The 17,104-nt window shown below is 43.0% G+C and overlaps 1 protein-coding gene and 1 long non-coding RNA gene across 3 annotated transcripts; one reads left to right on the top strand and one right to left on the bottom strand.

Annotated features, from left to right (window-relative positions):
* Positions 1–217: 217 nt before the first annotated feature.
* Positions 218–16,820, bottom strand: CNIH4 (cornichon family AMPA receptor auxiliary protein 4). Of its 2 annotated transcripts, XM_021064385.2 has the most exons (5): positions 16,697–16,820; positions 12,819–12,887; positions 7,307–7,419; positions 3,990–4,130; positions 218–412 (listed from the first exon to the last, which is right to left on the bottom strand). In XM_021064385.2, the coding sequence occupies exons 1-5, from the start codon at positions 16,763–16,765 to the stop codon at positions 385–387; spliced, it is 420 nt and encodes a 139-aa protein (XP_020920044.1). In that variant the 5' UTR covers positions 16,766–16,820; the 3' UTR covers positions 218–384. The 2 variants fall into 2 exon arrangements, with proteins under 2 accessions (XP_020920044.1, XP_020920045.1); XM_021064386.2 differs by lacking the exon at positions 12,819–12,887 and having other exon boundaries at positions 16,682–16,820.
* Positions 8,254–15,364, top strand: LOC146398812 (uncharacterized). Its single transcript, XR_014817458.1, has 2 exons — positions 8,254–8,959; positions 13,427–15,364. It is a non-coding gene; the product is annotated as an uncharacterized LOC146398812 (long non-coding RNA).
* Positions 16,821–17,104: the final 284 nt, after the last annotated feature.

The following is a 17,104-nucleotide window of genomic DNA, read 5'->3' as shown; positions in this document are numbered from 1 at the left end:
TGTACTGACTTGTCAGGAGACCTGCAGAGCCACTGTGCTCCTCTATCGCGTTCTCCCTGTAACGTGTGTCCTTTATTTCTCTGGCAGGCAAGGCTGGAATGACAGTCCTGTTCCTACATACAAATCACTACCTTCAGCATACAGATGATGAGAAACACCTTCACATGTTGGGGTTCGCGCTGAAGTTGAGAACCAGAAAGCTACAAAAACTCAGTTCTTGTTTTTTAAATATTTTATATGGTAAAAATACAGCAAAAATACTTTTTGTTCAAAGAGGAAAAAATATACTGCTATGGTCACGGTTCTAAGGATGATTTAAGTAGTCTCTGGCTCCTCAACTGTGCACTGTAGTGTAGGCTGACTTCAACCACGGCTCCTCCAGCTTCAGTCATTTATCAAAGCTAAAATCATACTGTGGAGAGAAGAGATGAATGTTACTGACGTTTCCTTAGGAATGTCCCCACAGAGTCTGGTCTGCCCAGACTGGCACCCGTATGGCTCAGCAAGGGACACTCATTTGAATAGAAAGCAATCATCCTAAAGGAAAGACTCTCTATATTAGGGCACGAAGCAGAAGAAGAAAGAAGAAGAAAGAAAAGAAAAGAAAATGGGGATAGAGGTGGGGGTGGAGATTATAACCTAAAAGCAATGTTGGGCTATAGTTTAGAAAAAAACAAGCCATGTCCACAAAAAGACCACTTTAATTCTCTATTACAGGCTCTTTGCACACGCTGTCCCTCCTCCTGGAAGCCCTCCGCTCATCCCCCTGCCCCATCAACCTGGCCCCTTGCTCCCAGGCTGCGCCATCCTCTGGGAGGCCAGCCTCCAGCCCAGGGCAGCTCCTGGTCGGCCCGCACACCTCAGCCTCCCTTCCACCACGGGGCTCTGAGCTCTTCCCAGACAAGAGCAGGGTGGGGACATCACGGCTTTCATATTCCAGGACGACCGACAGCTGAGCACTGCAGTTAGCAGGCTCTCCGCTTTGACGGATCCCGTGCGGCTCCTTTGTGTCGCAGCAGTGCCTTACACGGTGTCTGACACACGGCGGTCGTGCAGTAAACACTCTATTCAAACCACCACATGTAACAATAAGACTATCATTTTTTTACTAGAATCAGCCTTGCTCTGCTGAAGTCAAATGACCAAAACCACAGAACTACCCTGACATTACGAATGGTCTAAGTGAGAAGTTACCCAAACTTAACCAAACTAAGAGTATACTCAGCGCACAAATTAATGGTAGTAACTAATATTTTTGAGAGATTTTTAAGAGCTTACTAGAAGTTAGCACAAGCCAAAGTGCTTTACGTGCATCATCTCATTTAATCCACAGCACAATCTGATGAGGTAGGTACTATTTCTGTCCCATTTTCAGATGAAACTGAGGCACAGAGAGGTAAGCGGTCACTGTGACCCAGGGTAAGTTTCTAGATGAAAGTCTAGAGCCCAGATTCCACCAGGTAGCCCCTAACCAAAACACCAAAGGCTCAGATTCCACCAATCACTAAAGATGGACATTTTTTTCCTTTCACTCTGCTTAATAAAGCCTGAATTTTCCGTGCAAGGTACCGTGCAAGCGGTGGCGGGAGACCTAAAAGGAGCAGCATAAATCCCTGCAGTAGAAATCAGATGATTTAGAATTAAAACCAGGTTTGTTTGGGGGTTTTTTTTTGGCCATGCACATGGCATGCAGAAGTTTCTGGGCCAGGGATTGAACATGCACCACAGTTATGACCCGAACCACAGCAGTGACAATGTCAGATCCTTAACCCTCTAAACCACCAGGGAACTCCAAAACCACTTTTTATAAAACAGTAAGCAAACACCAGACAGGTTACCAGGACATCTTCTGAGCCTACTCTTTCATCCTGATCCTGTGAGCTACAGGAATGCTAAGGAATCAGCAGTACAAGCTGAGAGGGGAAGTGCAAAGGAAGGGAAAGAAAGGAAAGTCTGCAGCCAGGGAGGAGTGCAGCTCCTCAGTCAAACCAGTCACAGAACTGCCCGCCTTCTATTTCCTCGCAAAGAACCACACCTTAAACCTGCCCCCAAAGTGCTCCCCGATTTCTTCAATCCCACCTTCAGTGCATCTTCCCACTGCATTAAACTCAAAACTGAGGGCCAAGAAACACGTGTCCGTTTTCAAATCCCAAGACTTCGAGGTTACTTTAAAAGCAAGACCCTGCTCCCTAGGCCTCCATTTACACCCACAAGTGTGACCACACTGGCCTTGCCCCCAGATGTCTCAAGCAGCTCTTGTTAACAAAGCCCCAAGGAATGTCCGCTCTAGTTTACTCTCCAAGAGTGTAAAACCTGCAGGGAGAAGAGGATGAAGAAAGGACCAACGAGGTGCTTTCTGTCGCCTCAGAAACTGACAAATGGAAGGGAACATGGTAAGGACGCCTCCATATGATTTGACTTTAAAAAGGAATGAAGAAGTTCCCGTCGTGGCGCAGTGGTTAATGAATCCGACTAGGAACCATGAGGTTGCGGGTTCGGTCCCTGCCCTTGCTCAGTGGGTTAACGATCCGGCGTTGCCGTGAGCTGTGGCTCAGATCCCGAGTTGCTGTGGCTCTGGCGTAGGCCAGTGGCTACAGCTCCAATTGGACCCCTAGCCTGGGAACCTCCATATGCCGCAGGAGCGGCCCAAGAAATAGCAAAAAGACAAAAAAAAAAAAAATAATAAAAAAAATAAAATAAAAAGGAATGAAAACCAGAACAGATGTATCAAAGTCCTCATAATATTAATTTGTCTTCATTCTTCATCTTTAATGGCAGGATTAATAAGTAAGGACATTAGCAATGAGGTAAGGTATGAGGACCAGAAAGTGATACCAGTGTGCTTTTTCTGTCCTATTTTTTAAAATACAGAAATGCAAATAAGATTAAGAGTAAAAAGGAAGCCACCTAAACTCTAATTTCAATCTAATCTATGCTAATGGATGGAATTAACATAGCAAAAGAATTTTAGGAAGCCTGCTTTTCCAGGCAGAGGCCACAATGGCTCTAACTTCTAAACTATTTCAGACAAAATAATTTTTTAAACTCCTATCTTTGTACAGTTTCTAATTATCAGGAAGCTTGTGAGTGATAAAACTTGAGTCCAGAAAAAGTTTTTTTCCTTCTAGTCTTTATGCCTATAAGGAAAATTAAAATTTATCTTGAAAAAAAAAAAAGGAATGATATAATTAAGCTTGGATGCTAAGGTTGAGCCTGACTTCCGGTTTCTTAAAGGTTTAATCAAATCCTACACACATGACAATTTTTTTCTCTTCTTTGCTCTATGCTGTGGCTCTCTAATGGGTAAAGGAAAAGGTGGCATGTTATCTCTCAAATTTTTTTTTCATTTTTAAAGTTTTATTGTGATATAGCTGATTTACAATGTTGTGACTACCTTCCAAACTGAAGGTAATAAATTTAAGCTTAAAACAGGACTGCATAAGGCTTCCAGTGTCTGAGAGCCAATCCTTCATGTTAGTTCTTACTTTCAATCCATTATAACTGGAAACTGATGCAATTTTACCAGAAGAGACCACTTGCATCCTGGAAAAACAGCATCACATTTAAACCCTAACTGCCAACAACAATCAGCCCAACCTCAATATAAGCTGTTGAGAGCTGCTGCCAGTGGTATGATCCCAGAAGACCCATGAGTGGGAAAGTCTCTGGTAGTAGTTCTATTAAAGCTCATAACAGGAGTGAGACTTCACAGATGGATACCAGGGCAGGTAGAGAACAGCAAAGACAGCTTTAGGCATGTTGACAGCCTCAACAGCTAAGGAATAACTAATAACACAGAGTAACTCTACTGCAGGTCAGACAGAATGCTGATTCAATGACATGATATAAAAAAATCTACAGCTAGAAGAAATTCACATAAGCCCCAAAAGCTCTGCAATGCCAATACAAAGTCCTACAGTACAGTAATATTTCACCCATCAAAAGCAGTCACGGCATCCAGGAAAATATCAGGAGGACTGTAAACTCACCTATAAAGATACATGAAGAAACAGAGCAGGTGGAACCCAAGCTTGATCATGGCTTCTTTCATGTGTGATTTCAGCTGCCCTCGATTGTGTATTTCCGTGGGATCAAACACTCCCATGTTACCACTTGGCACCATAATAAACCTGACAAATCGAAGGATGCACACAAATTAGAAGGAAAACCAAATCATCAACATAAATATTTAAAAATAAGTAGCCAATAATAATTTTGGTTTAAGTGACCAATCATAGCAGCCTAAATTCATACCAAATATGGACAGGGTCTAATGATGTCACAGGCCATGACAGTTTTCCTTTGAAAGATGAAATATCATTAATTTTCTTTTTTTTTTTGGTGCAAATTCTGCCCTCTGAAACAAATACAGTAGTACTCTAGAGAAGGATATTTTATGTACTTATGCACTAAGACTCTTTCACTACATCTCCTGCAGAAAACTACTGCATCGGTGATACCTATAGCTGTTTTCCATGAGACACAGGTGAAGGGACCCCACCTGTCAAATCAAACCAACTTTATCAAGTTCTTAGAAACTTCATCTACAAAGTTTTAACTAATGAATGCAATATCCTTCACTTCCACAAACTCTTTATTTGGAAGAGTAGTGTCAAACATAATTATTTCCATTTGACAAGATGACACTAAAAACAGAGATTCTATCTGACAGCAGTGGTCTGAGTCACTGCAGAAGTGCAGGTTTGGTTTCCAGCTCAGCACAGTGAGTTAAAGGATCCAGGGTATATCATAGCTGTGGCTGGGATTCAATTCCTGGCCCAGGAACTTCCGTATGCTGCAGGTACAGCCATTAAAAAAAAGAGAGAAATTTTACATCTAGAACAGAGGCCTCATCTTTGGTGCTCCTACTGATCAATAGATATGTCTCAGTGTGCATGGTCTAGAGTTCCCTTGTGGCACAGAGGGTTAAGGCTCTGGTGTTGTAGTTGCCATGGTGCAAGTTCAATCCCTAGACCAGGAACTTCTATAGGCCATGGATGCGGCAAAAAAAAAAAAAAAAAAATCTGCATGGCTTATAAATGGTACCTATGTTAAAAGTACAATTTAAAGAAGACAGAACAGAAATGATTTAAAATAAATGTTACTGTGGTTTAAATAAAGCTCCTCTTAGGACAAGAAATAGTTTAGGCTCAATGCAATGTCTAACTTTATATACTCTTAAAAACACAGGTTAGAGTTCCCATCGTGGCTCAGTGCTAACGAACTCGACTATATCCATGAGTACACAGGTTCAATCCTCAGCCTCGCTCACTGGGCTGGGGACCTGGTGTTGCAGCTCTGATTCGACCCCTAGCCTGAGAACCTCCATATGCCGTATGTGCAGCTTCCCCCCACCCCCAAAAAAAAAGTCTGTGTGGGTCACACTTCACCTGAGGAGTAAATTAGTCTGTTTCCAGTGCTGAGCCTGGCTTGGGTGTTAGTCTACAGAATGGTCGTGGGAGAGTAATAAGTAACTTAAAAAAATATTCTACCTCCTGGACCCACCCTCTGGAAAAGAGGCATATGTTTGGGCTTTTTTTAATGAATTCATTTTTTATTGACATATAGTTGATGTACAGCATTATATAAATTACAGGGGTAGCAATATACAAACCTTTCCTGTCTCAGGTCTGGTCTCACAATCTTTATGAGCTCATTCCCCGAATCCACTCATTCCCTCGTCTCCACCGCCTTCCATCACCTTTCCATGTGCTTCCTACACTAGCCCCTCTGATCTCTCCTTTAATCTTCCCTATGTCTTTCTTAGATTCTAACTGCACTTTTTTATTTTTGTTAATTTATTTTATTTTTTTCTTTTTAGGGCCACACCTGCATATGAAACTTCCCAAGCTAGGGGTCGAATAGGAGCTATAGCCACCAAACCTACACTGCAGCCACAGCAATGTGGGATCTAAGCTCTGTGACCTACACCACAGCTCACGGCAACGCCAGATCCTTAACCCACTAAGCGAGACCAGGGATTGAACCTGCATCCTCATGAATCCTAGTCAGGTTAGTTAACTGCTGAACCATGAAGGGAACTCCCATAGCCGCACTTTTTGAAATCAAGCTTAAAAATCAGCTGATGATTTTACCCAAAAAATTAGATATAAATAATTTAAATAAAACCTAAAAAGTCAGCAGAGGAGCAATCCACTAACACAGAAATAATTCCAGGTCTGTCAAGGTTATTCCACAGTTCTTCACGAGAACTTGGCAATGTATAACAGCCAAACTATAAATTACAACGAATTAATCTTTCCATGAGCCGTATTTGAACAAATTCCCCAAATATGTTAAGTGAAAATGTTTATGTTACCTAATATGCAAAATGTAAAATCAAATTTTCCTTGGAGCATTTCAAATATACTCTAATTTAAAACTACAGAGGAGTTCCCTTCGCGGTGCAGTGGTTAACGAATCCGACTAGGAACCATGAGGTTGTGGGTTCAATCCCTGGCTTTGCTCAGTGGGTTAAAGATCTGGTGATGCCGTGAGCTGTGGTGTAGGTCACAGATGTGGCTCGGATCCTGCATTGCTGTGGCTCTGGCGTAGGCCAGTGGCTACAGCTCCGATTAGACCCCTAGCCTTGGAAGCTCCATATGTTGCAGGATCGGCCCTAGAAAAGGCAAAAAAAAAGACCCCAAAAATAAATAAATAAATAAATAAAACTGCAGATAAATAACAAAGACCTCATGTTATAGTTTCAGGCTTTTGATCACTCTTTAAAAAGATATTCAAAGACAATGAAAAAACATTTCACAAATCTTTAGACATCACAACTAAACATTACATATTTTTAAAATTTATACAGCTAAATTTGTTTTTACTACAAGACTGGGCCATGCAAATTGCTGCTTGACCTCAGGTCTGGTCTCACAAAAGTAAATAAAAAAGCTCATACACAAAGGTAAACAAAAATTTATGCTGATTCTGCTGTCATTTATTTTATTTTATTTTTGATTTTTAGGGCTGCACTCACAGCATATGGAGGTTCCCAGTATAGGGGCTGAATTGGAGCCACAGCTGTCAGCCTACACCACAGCCACAGGAACTCAGGATCCAAGACAGGTCTTTGACCTACACCACAGTTCACCAGATCCTTAACCCACTGAGCAAGGCCAGGGATCAAACCCACAACCTCATTGTCACCAGTTGGATTCATTTCCACTGCACCACAATGGGAACTCCCAGTTTTTTTGACCAGTACATGTTTCAATGGAGAAAAGAAAGCTATCAAAATTTTAAAGATTTTTTTTTTCCTCTAAGCTGCCCTGACACAAAACAATAAACAAACTGTACTCACCGATATATATTCCAAGTGGCAACGGGCAAGTTGAGAAGGAAGATAAACCAGTGCAATGAAATGAGCATTAACACAGTGACAATGGTGTGACCGACCAATTCTGGAAGGACCCACTGCAAGGGAAGAACCAAATATTACATCTCCTGAATGTTTGCCTCCATTTACTTGAAGCTAAATCAAAGACCGTTCAGAGGACTTCCAAGCTAGTGTTTCCAAATTATTTTTAACCTCGGACGTCCCAGATGTGTACACTGCTCTCACTGCCTACCCCGTGCACACGTAACAGGGCACAGCTTAAAACCAATGCGCTCAAGTGTTAATTACGTTCGATCCTAAGCAAAGGTTCAGATTCATTCACTAAGCAGGTCTGAATAACAACTAGAGAAAAAAATAGAGTATTATTTATTCTCTATTCCAGTATCTGTGCTAAAGCCTCTTACTCTAATCTGGGATGGTTTCTATCCATTTACATGCTGCCTTTCAAGTCAGAATATCAATCCTAAATATTTCCAAGCTCCAGAACCCTGAGGGAAACCATCTTACGTACACACACACACACACACAACTACTTTAACAGCTTGCACTATCAGCTCAAAATTGAATATAAGAGATCAGGACAAGAGAATCCCAGCCATTGCTTTTATAGCACCCAATGCCCTTATCTATGCTCTTCGTTTACTGTGCAATATTCTAGTTCTCATGTATCAACAGCTATTGTGGCTATTGTGGCTGTATTCTCAATTCACCAACAGCCTTCCTCTCCTATGAGTAGAGATTATTCTACTAGTATTTTTGGAGCCAGCAACTCGCACTCCCCACTTGTACAAATGAAGAAAATAAAACTCTAGAAAGTAACTTGCCCAAGGTCACACAGCTACTTGGAGGCAGAGCAATATAACATAAACCCAGACACACTGGCCCTAGGTCTCTTACATTTAGATTTTAGATTTTTTTTTTTTTTTTTTTTTTGGCCGCTCCCATGGCACATGGACTTCCTAGGCCAAGGATTGAACCTGTACCACAGCAGTGACCTGAGCTGCTGCAGTGGCAACTCTGGACCCTTAACTCACTGTGACACAAAGGAACTCCTAGATACTTTTTTTTAATAAACAAAGAAGGGATTTTCTGGGCCTTAAACCTAATTTGCAATAAATTAGAACTTTTTAAAATGCATTTTTTTTTTTTTTTGGCAAGAAATAGATTTATTAGGATAGGACACTTGTGAGAGGTGCAAGCGGGCAGGCAAGGAGGCTCTCTAAAATGCATTTTTAAAGTGTAACCAATTTAACATAATGCTTGTATGTTTAAGTTGCAAAGTCAAATAGACCTGGAGTAAAATCCAAGTTCTGTCCTACTTATTAGCTGTGCAATTTTAGGAAAAGTTACCTACCCTAAGTCATGAATTTCTCATGTGTAAAATGTAGGTAATGATTCTCACACCTCAGGAAATTGTTATACAGAATTACATGAAATAACATACGTAAGCCACACGCAAAGTAAGAACTCAATAAATGTTAGTCCATGATACCACTACTCTCCTCCATGCCAACCAACCCACACAGCAATAGCTTTCAAACCTTGTATTTCTTTTTTTTTTCTTTTTCTTTTTTTGTCTTTTTGCTATTTCTTGGGCCGCTCCCTCGGCATATGGAGGTTCCCAGGCTAGGGGTCCAATCGGAGCTGTAGCTGCCAGCCTACGCCAGAGCCACAGCAACTCGGGATCCGAGCCGCATCTGCGACCTACACCACACAGCTCATGGCAACGCCGGATCGCTAACCCACTGAGCAAGGGCAGGGATCGAACCCGCAACCTCATGGTTCCTAGTCGGATTCGTTAACCACTGCGCCACGACGGGAACTCCAAACCTTGTATTTCTTATTGTGGGCTGCATTTCGTTTTATATAAACAAAAACCTAAAACAAAAGTTTCAGGAAGCGATACCTGACATTATTAACGTTTGTTTACTGACTTTGAACCAAATCTTCTGTTCTCTTCTCTTCCCTCCCTAAAAATGTGTTCTTCCCCTAACTTGTTCTCAGAACACTCAAACTGGGCTTGTGTCACCCTGGCAGGAATTTGGAGGGTTCTCCTCTGGAGTAACTTAACAGCACAAGAGAAAACACCTGCAAAAAAACTGCCATGTCAGGTACCCCCAAAATAAATAGATACCAATTACCCTCAGTCTATCTACCAGTTTGTCAACAGCCTGGACCACCAGGTGAGCTTCCAATTAGCATTTTAGTGCTTTACTCTTAAGTATGACTAGGTAGCCACAAGTGTCAAAAATTGGGGAAAACCTCCAACAAAGAGAAAGGAAATTGGAAAAAACAAGTATAAAGAAGGAAATTTCAAAACTATAATCAATATTCTCAGAGCGCTAAGAGAGTCAAACATGAACCAAGAGAACAAAAAGCTTTCAGAGGAGTTCCCGTCATGGCAAAGCAGAAACCAATCTCACTAGGATCCATGAGAATGCAGGTTCCATTCCTGGCCTTGCTCAGTGGATTAAGCATCGGCATTGCCATGAGCTGAGGTATAGGTCAGAGATTCGATCCTGTGTTGCTGTGGCTGTGGTGTAGGCCAGCAGCTACAGTTTGGATTCGACCCCTAGCCTGGGAACCTACATATGCCATGGGTGTGGCCCTAAAGAAGCTCGGGGGCGGGGGGGGCAGAGACAAACCTTTCAGAAATTAAAAAATTAGACAAAAAAAAAAACCCTTGGAGTTCCCGTCGTGGCGCAGTGGTTAACGAACCCAACTAGGAACCATGAGGTTGCGGGTTCGGTCCCTGCCCTTGCTCAGTGGGTTAATGATCCAGCGTTGCCATGAGCTGTGTGGTGTAGGTTGCAGACGCGGCTCGGATCCCGTGTTGCTGTGGCTCTGGCGTAGGCTGGCAGCTACAGCTCCGATTGGACCCCTAGCCTGGGAACCTCCATATGCCGCGGGAGCGGCCCAAAGAAATAGCAAAAAGAAAAAAAAAAAAAAAAAAAAGAAAGAAATTAAAAAATTAACAATTTTTACAGAGTGATATATATACTAGAAAATTCAGATGAAAGAGAGGAAACCTTAAAACAAGAAGGTGGAGAAAAAAAAATCAAAGGAGTTCCCATCGTGGCTCAGTGGTTGATGAATCCAACTAGGAACCATGAGGTTGCAGGTTCGATCCCTGGCCTCGCTCAGTGGGTTAAGGATCCGGCGTTGCAGTGAGCTATGGAGTAGGTTGCAGATGTGGCTCGGAGCCTGCATTGCTGTGGCTCTGGTGTAGGCCGGCGGCTACAGCTCCGATTAGACCCCTAGCCTGGGAATCTCCTTATGCTGTGGGATCGGCCCTAGAAAAGGCAAAAAGACAAAAAAAATAAAAAACAAAAATAAATAAAAGGACAAAAATAAGAACAGGCAGATTAATTCATCAGATAAATTATCTAGAAAATCTAAATGCTGAAAGAGAGAAAACAGAGGGGGAGATGTTATCAAAGAAAGAATAGAAGAAAATTTCCTAGACTGAATGACTCTCTCAGATGTCCAAAACAATGAATGAAAGAGACCTAAATAGGAGTTCCCTGCTGGCTCGGGGAGTTAAGGATCTAGCATTATCACTTCTGTGGCTCTGGCTACTACTGTGACACAGGTTCAGTCCCTGGCCCCGGAACTTCCGTATGCTTCAGGAATGGCCAAAAATAAATAAAGGCCTAAATGAAGTTCCACCACTGCAAAATTCCAAAACACCAAGGATAAAGAAAAGATTCTAAAACTTCTGGAGAGGCTGGAATGAAGAGAGGGATGGAGGGGAGAGACAGAGAGCCCATCAAAAAGATAAGAAATCAAAATGGCATCAGACTTTCGAACTTGAACAACGCTGGAACTTAGATCTTGACCAAGAAAACTTGAAAAAAAAATCTCTTTTAACCTAGAATTTTATACTCAGAGAAACTGAATCAAAGGAAAGCATAAGACAATTTAAAACATGCAAGGCCTCAAAATTCAATTCCCATGTACCAATCTCAAGAAGCGACTCCAGCAAAACAAGAGAGTTAGCCAAGAGAAAGGAAGACATGACTTCTAAGAATCAGGGAATCCAACCAGGATTCCCAGGATGGAAGCTGTGAACCTGGCCTCGAGGGACCAGCCCAGACTACGGCAAGAGGATGGAAGGTCTTGAGGAGAAATGTCACCTGGAAAAAGACAACTGATAGGTTATTCTAATATATGTGAACCATGTAGAAAACAGTACTTAAGGGTGTAAAGATGTTATCAGGAGGGGTTCCCATCATGGCGCAGCAGAAATGAATCCGACTAGAAACCAGGAGATTGCAGGTTCGATCCCTGGCCTTGCTCAGTGGGTTAAGGATCCAGCGTTATCGTGAGCTGTGGTGTGGGTCATAGATGCGGCTCAGACCTGGCGTTGCTGTGGCTCTGGCATAGGCCAGCAGCTGTAGCTCCGATTAGACCCCTAGCCTGGGAACTTCCATATGCCACGGGTGCTGCCCTAAAAAAAGACAAAAAAAAAAAGAAAAGAAAAGATGTTATCAGGAAAGATTAGTAACAGATAAAAAGAAAAATAAGGAAATTTTTAAATGTTGCAATGGGGAGTTCCCGTTGTGGCTCAACAGGTTAAGAACCCAACTGGTATCCATAAGAATGCGGGTTTGATTCCTGGCCTTGCTCAGTGGGTTAAGGATCCAGCACTGCCATGAGATGTGGTGTAGGTTGCAGAGAAATAGCTCGGATCCCACATTGCTGGAGTTTCAAATAGGCCACACCTTTTTTTTTTGCTTCTTAGGGCTGTACTCATGACACATGGAAGTTCCCAGGCTAGGGGTCAAATCAGTGCTACAGCTGCCAGCCTACGCCACAGCCACAGCCATGGAGGACCTTAGTCTCATCTGCAACCTACACCACAGCTCACAGCAACTCCGGATCCTTAACCCACTAAGCAAGGCCAGGGATTGAACCCACATCCTCATGGATACTAGTTGGATTTGTTCCCGCTGAGCCACAACAGGACCTCCAGTATTATATTTTTATATGAAGTTTTATATCCAGAAAGCTTTTCTGACTATTCATCTCATAAAATGAATCAGGACCAACTTGTTTCCCCATATCCCAACAAGCTCTGCAATTCAGAGTTTTATTGCCCATATAAAGTTCTGACTATATACTAAAGGTAAAACGGCCTTAAATCAACTAATTCCATTTCTCAACAAGCTGCAAAAAGAAGGTTGTCTTTCATTCAACAAAAGACAGACTGAGCTTTTTTTTCATGAGCAGGGAGGTGGGAGTTTGGACAAAGACGACTAAAGCAAATAACCTGATAATGAACCTTTACCTAGCCTAAGTAATGATGTTGTCCATTGTGACAAAGGGACAAGGAAAAAAAGGGACAAAATTTCAACTTAGGTCTTCTGAAATACTGCAAAACACAGTAGTGCTACCAACATTCTAATGAATATTAAATATAATATGTTGACTATCTACAATAAACTCTATCACAGAAAATGAAGAAATGTCTTACCTTGTTTAATTTTGAGCAACATGATCTAGCATTAATGTAATCACATTCTAAATCAGACAAGGTAATTATCTGATGATTGAGATAAGGAATTATTAGACTTCTTTTATAACAATTATTATGTTTGAGTTTCAGAAAGCAATCCCAGTTGCAAAGCAGAATTAAATTTGAATTGAAAAGATTTAGTTATTTCCTTCAAGTTCATTCATTAAACAACTAAATTTTCTCATTTAGGTTCCTTCAACAAATGATTTTCACAAAATAGTCCTCTTACTATGCTCAATTCTAATATGACCCATACCAGAACATTCAACCTGAGTTCCTCAAATGTCAAACAGTGGCTATAAGAAATAAAAAATAAGACCTATTAAAAAAAAAAAAGTTTAGGAGTTCCCGTCATGGCACAGTGGTTAACGAATCCGACTAGGAACCATGAGGTTGTGGGTTCAATACCTGGCCTTGCTCAGTGGGTTAAGGACCCGGTGTTGCCATGTGCTGTGGTGTAGGTCACAGATGTGGCTCGGATCCCGCATTGCTTTGGCTCTGGCGTGGGCCGGTGGCTACAGCTCTGATTAGACCCCTAGCCTGGGAACCTCCATATGCTGAAGGAGTGGCCCTAGTAAAGGCAAAAAAAAAAAAGTTTAAATGTTATAAATATACATCCCTAAAAGTAGAATATGGTTTATTTATGATATATCCATAAAATATCTTTGAAGACCTAAGATATGAAAAAAATAGGATTCAAAACTATAAAATTTAGCATGGTCACATGTTAGGGACAGACAGACATAAGAGGAAAAGTCCTCAGAGTTTCCTAGTGGTGCAGGGGGTTAAGGATCTGGTGCTGTCACTGCTGTGGCACGGGGTCGATCCCTGGCCTGGGAAATTCCACATGCCATGGAAAAAATTCAACAAAAAAGATAAAAGTAAATGTTCTCAACTAAATTCTAAACATTTCTGTATGGCTATTCCCCTTATCACTTCAACACAGCTAAAGGCAAAAATCACCACTTTCTCCACAAACTGTTCCACCTCTAGTTTATTTTACTTCTGTTAACGACACAAACATCATTTGCCCCAGCTCAAAATATGGGAAGTTATTTCTACCTTATGCTTCCTATCTCATCATCAATCACTACCAGGTCCTATCAATCATTTCTTTCTAGCACCACTTACATTAATTCCTTCTTTCACCTGCCCACAATTAGCGACCCATTTCAAAACCCAGATGAACCCATTCCCTGATGGTTTCTTACCTTCCAATCTTTTCTGTTTCCAACCCACTCTGCAGGCTTATCTTCCTAATACATCACTTTGTTTTATGTCAAAATGCTTCAATGGCTCCCTACTGCCTAGAGAATAAAAGTGAAAGCCCTCCTTGCCCTAACATTCAAACCCTCCAACATCTAATCGAATCCAGCCTTTCCAAACCTGCCCTTCTGCTGCCGGCCAAATCAACCACGTGCTCCAGATGGCCTATTCCTCCATCACCCAGAAATGCCATGAACACACCTGTCTGCAGCTTTGCTCTTTCCTGAATCTGATTTTAAATATCCACCCTTTTCCTTCTCTACACGTTTTCTTCCCAGTTCAATGTCCATGAAAACTCTTATCCTTATAGAATGTATACCCTGATGATTTTCCACCTCTTGGCTCTAATATTAAGCTAGTGCAACTATTCCAAAATACAGTAATGTGTTCATCAAAACACACCCTAAATGTAACTTAACGTCTGAGTCTAATATTCCACCTGTGTCTATGTACATAAATTGGTATAAACCAAGGCTTTTTTAAATTATCGAGCCTAGTTTTCCAAACTGCAGTAAGAGAAATCTAAGTTTCATTTCTCCAAATTTAAGCTTCGGTTCCTTATGCCACAAAAGGGAGTTAGGTCATCAAAATGTTCTAAACAATGCTGCCCTTTCAGTCTGTTTGCCAAGCCCCAAAAATGCAGTTCTCCTCATTACAAATCGTCAGTTAAAGTAAAAACTGCTGCTCAGTAGGGGTGAGGGAGGAAGAAGGCAGAGCAGTATTTACTAAACATCAGTCATGGGGCAGGTTTTGGGCTGCTAGGTGCTTAACACGCTCTCATTGTGCACACATACATCTGAGAAGTAAACATTCCTCCCATTTTATTTTTTTGTTACGCCCATGGCATGCAGAAGTTCCCAGGCCAGGACTGAACCTGCACCACAGCAGTGACCCAAGCCACAGCAGTGACAACAGTGGATTCTTAACCCAAACAGCTACCAAAGACTCCTCTCCCCATTTTAAAGATAAGAAAACTGAGGCTTAGGAGTTCCCATTGTGGCTCAGTGGAAACAAATCCAACTAGTATCCATGAGGATTTGGGTTGGATCCCTGGCCTCACTCAGTAGGTTAAGGATCCAGCATTGCCGTGAGCTGTGGTATAGGCTGCAGATTCAGCTCAGATCTTGCATTGCTGAGGCTGTGGTGTACACCTGCAGCTACAGCTCCCATCAGACTCCTAGCCTGGGAACCTGAGGGTTCAGCCCTAAAAAGCTAAAAAAAAAAAAAAAGAAAAGAAAGAAAGACAACTGCGGCTTAAAAAAACAAAAAAGACAAAAATAAAGAGAAAACTGAGGCTTAGAGAGGTGAAGTATTGTGCATAGCAAATAACTAAGGAGTCCCGTTTCCGAATTCTGTCCCTTCCCACTTGGACAGGTTGCCTATCCATAACAAAGCATGAAGCCACACTGAAAACATACTCTGTACCATCAACCTAAACAAAATGCTCTGGCAAACAAAAAGTTTAATTCTGTCAGAAAGGGTCCCTTGCAATTTACAAGGGAAAAAAATTAAAAGCAGATTATCTCATTTTTTTTTTTTCTAGCTTACACTTGGATTGTGCATTATATCACTGGGCGACAACGAAGCCTAGATGCTTCCTCAAGAATAGGGAAGAGTTTAGTCTCCACATCTTCCAGAGTGCTAACTTCAACGACTATTTACTGCCCCGGAAAATACAGTCTGAATACTGTAGCGTGAACAGCTATACAAAATACGGAAGTTTCAAACATGTACCGATACGGAAAAGAATAAAAGTTGAGAAATGACTGAGAACTAAATCTCGCGTATAGTTACTCAATTCACAGATGTGCAACCGACAGGGGTATCCAAAAAAATCACCTGCAGGTGGTTCTTACAACAAGCCCTTCCCAACAACTGCCTACGAAACGGCGTCGTGCAGAAAACATTTTCACTCGTTTTTGAAATGAATGAGTCAACTCCTGGACGTGAAAGGCCCCTACAAGTTTCAATACCCGAGAGAACAAAGGGGCGGACAGCGCGGGGTGTCGCCCCGAGAATGACAAGAGGCGGCAAATCGCCTCCACCGGGCTCAGCGCGAGACTGTTCACGAGCGACCGCCCCGGGATGTAGGTCGTGGGCCGCCGCTCTCGGGACCCCGGGAATCCCTCGAAGGGCCTGGCCCAGGGGAACTGCAAGAAAATCCGCGACCCTTTTAACTCTCGAGCGCCAAAAAAGGAGGAAAACCGCGACCCCTCTCCCCTGAGAGCAGCAAACCCAGGCCAAGTGCCAGGCCCCCAGGCTGGGCACAGCGCGTCCCGGCGTCTTGGGGACGAGCAGAGGCGGGCAGGCCAGGCCGGGCGCTTCAAGAGGAAGGCCTGCTCAGACCCCCGGGGGAGGGGCGGCCAGCGGCCCAAGCACAGCAGCCGAGGCCCTCCTCCCGCCCAGGCTCACCACATCGGTCACCGCGGGCCGAGCCAGCGCCGGGGGTACCGCGCGGCCGCCTCTTGCACTACCACGCACCTGCCCTGTCCCCCATCCGGACCCAACCCCAGCCCGCCCCTTGGGCGGAGGGCCCTATGCCGGCCTCCGCCTGCCTTAGGCAAGGATACGAAGTACACCGAGAGGAAGATGAGCGCGCAACAGTCGAGGAGCGAGAAAACGAACACCACCGCCTCCATCCTCCTCCTCCTTCTCGGCCGCCGCCGTTGCCGCGCCTCTCCTTCCGTCAAACCCGCTCTGGGGCCCAGAAGCAGCCGGGCCTCGCCCCGCCCCGCCCCTGATAGGCCCTTGCTCCGGCCTGTCGGGGCGAGTAGTTCACCTCCCCGGGGTGCGGCATGCCGGGAGTTGTAGTCCTTTAAAAAAAACTACAGCCATAATTCTGATGCATGCTGGGAAATGTAGTTCTGAAGTTTGAATACCTATCAAAGAAGTGGGTGGGCTTTCTATCCTAAATCTGATTAAGGAGTATTTTCTGAACGCTTGTAATCTTCTGGATGCCCCGTATAATTTCTCTGGTA

This window comes from Sus scrofa, chromosome 10 (genome assembly GCF_054392235.1).
Source record: "Sus scrofa isolate SSC_HxYL_T2T_F1_AM1 chromosome 10, Sscrofa_HxYL_maternal_Yorkshire_Landrace_v2.0, whole genome shotgun sequence".
NCBI classification, from domain to species: Eukaryota; Metazoa; Chordata; class Mammalia; order Artiodactyla; family Suidae; genus Sus; species Sus scrofa.
This window is presented reverse-complemented; position numbering and strand designations above follow the sequence as displayed.

What these genes read in the sequence shown, in the direction of transcription:
- CNIH4 (XM_021064385.2), bottom strand. Translation starts at nt 16,765, where the DNA reads ATGGAGGCGGTGGTGTTCGTTTTCTCGCTCCTCGACTGTTGCGCGCTC. An exon ending in TCTTCCTCTCGGTGTACTTC is followed by an intron (nt 12,888 to 16,696) that starts GTATCCTTGCCT and finishes CTCAATCATCAG; the next exon opens with ATAATTACCTTGTCTGATTT. An exon ending in GCCACTTGGAATATATATCG is followed by an intron (nt 4,131 to 7,306) that starts GTGAGTACAGTT and finishes TCGATTTGTCAG; the next exon opens with GTTTATTATGGTGCCAAGTG.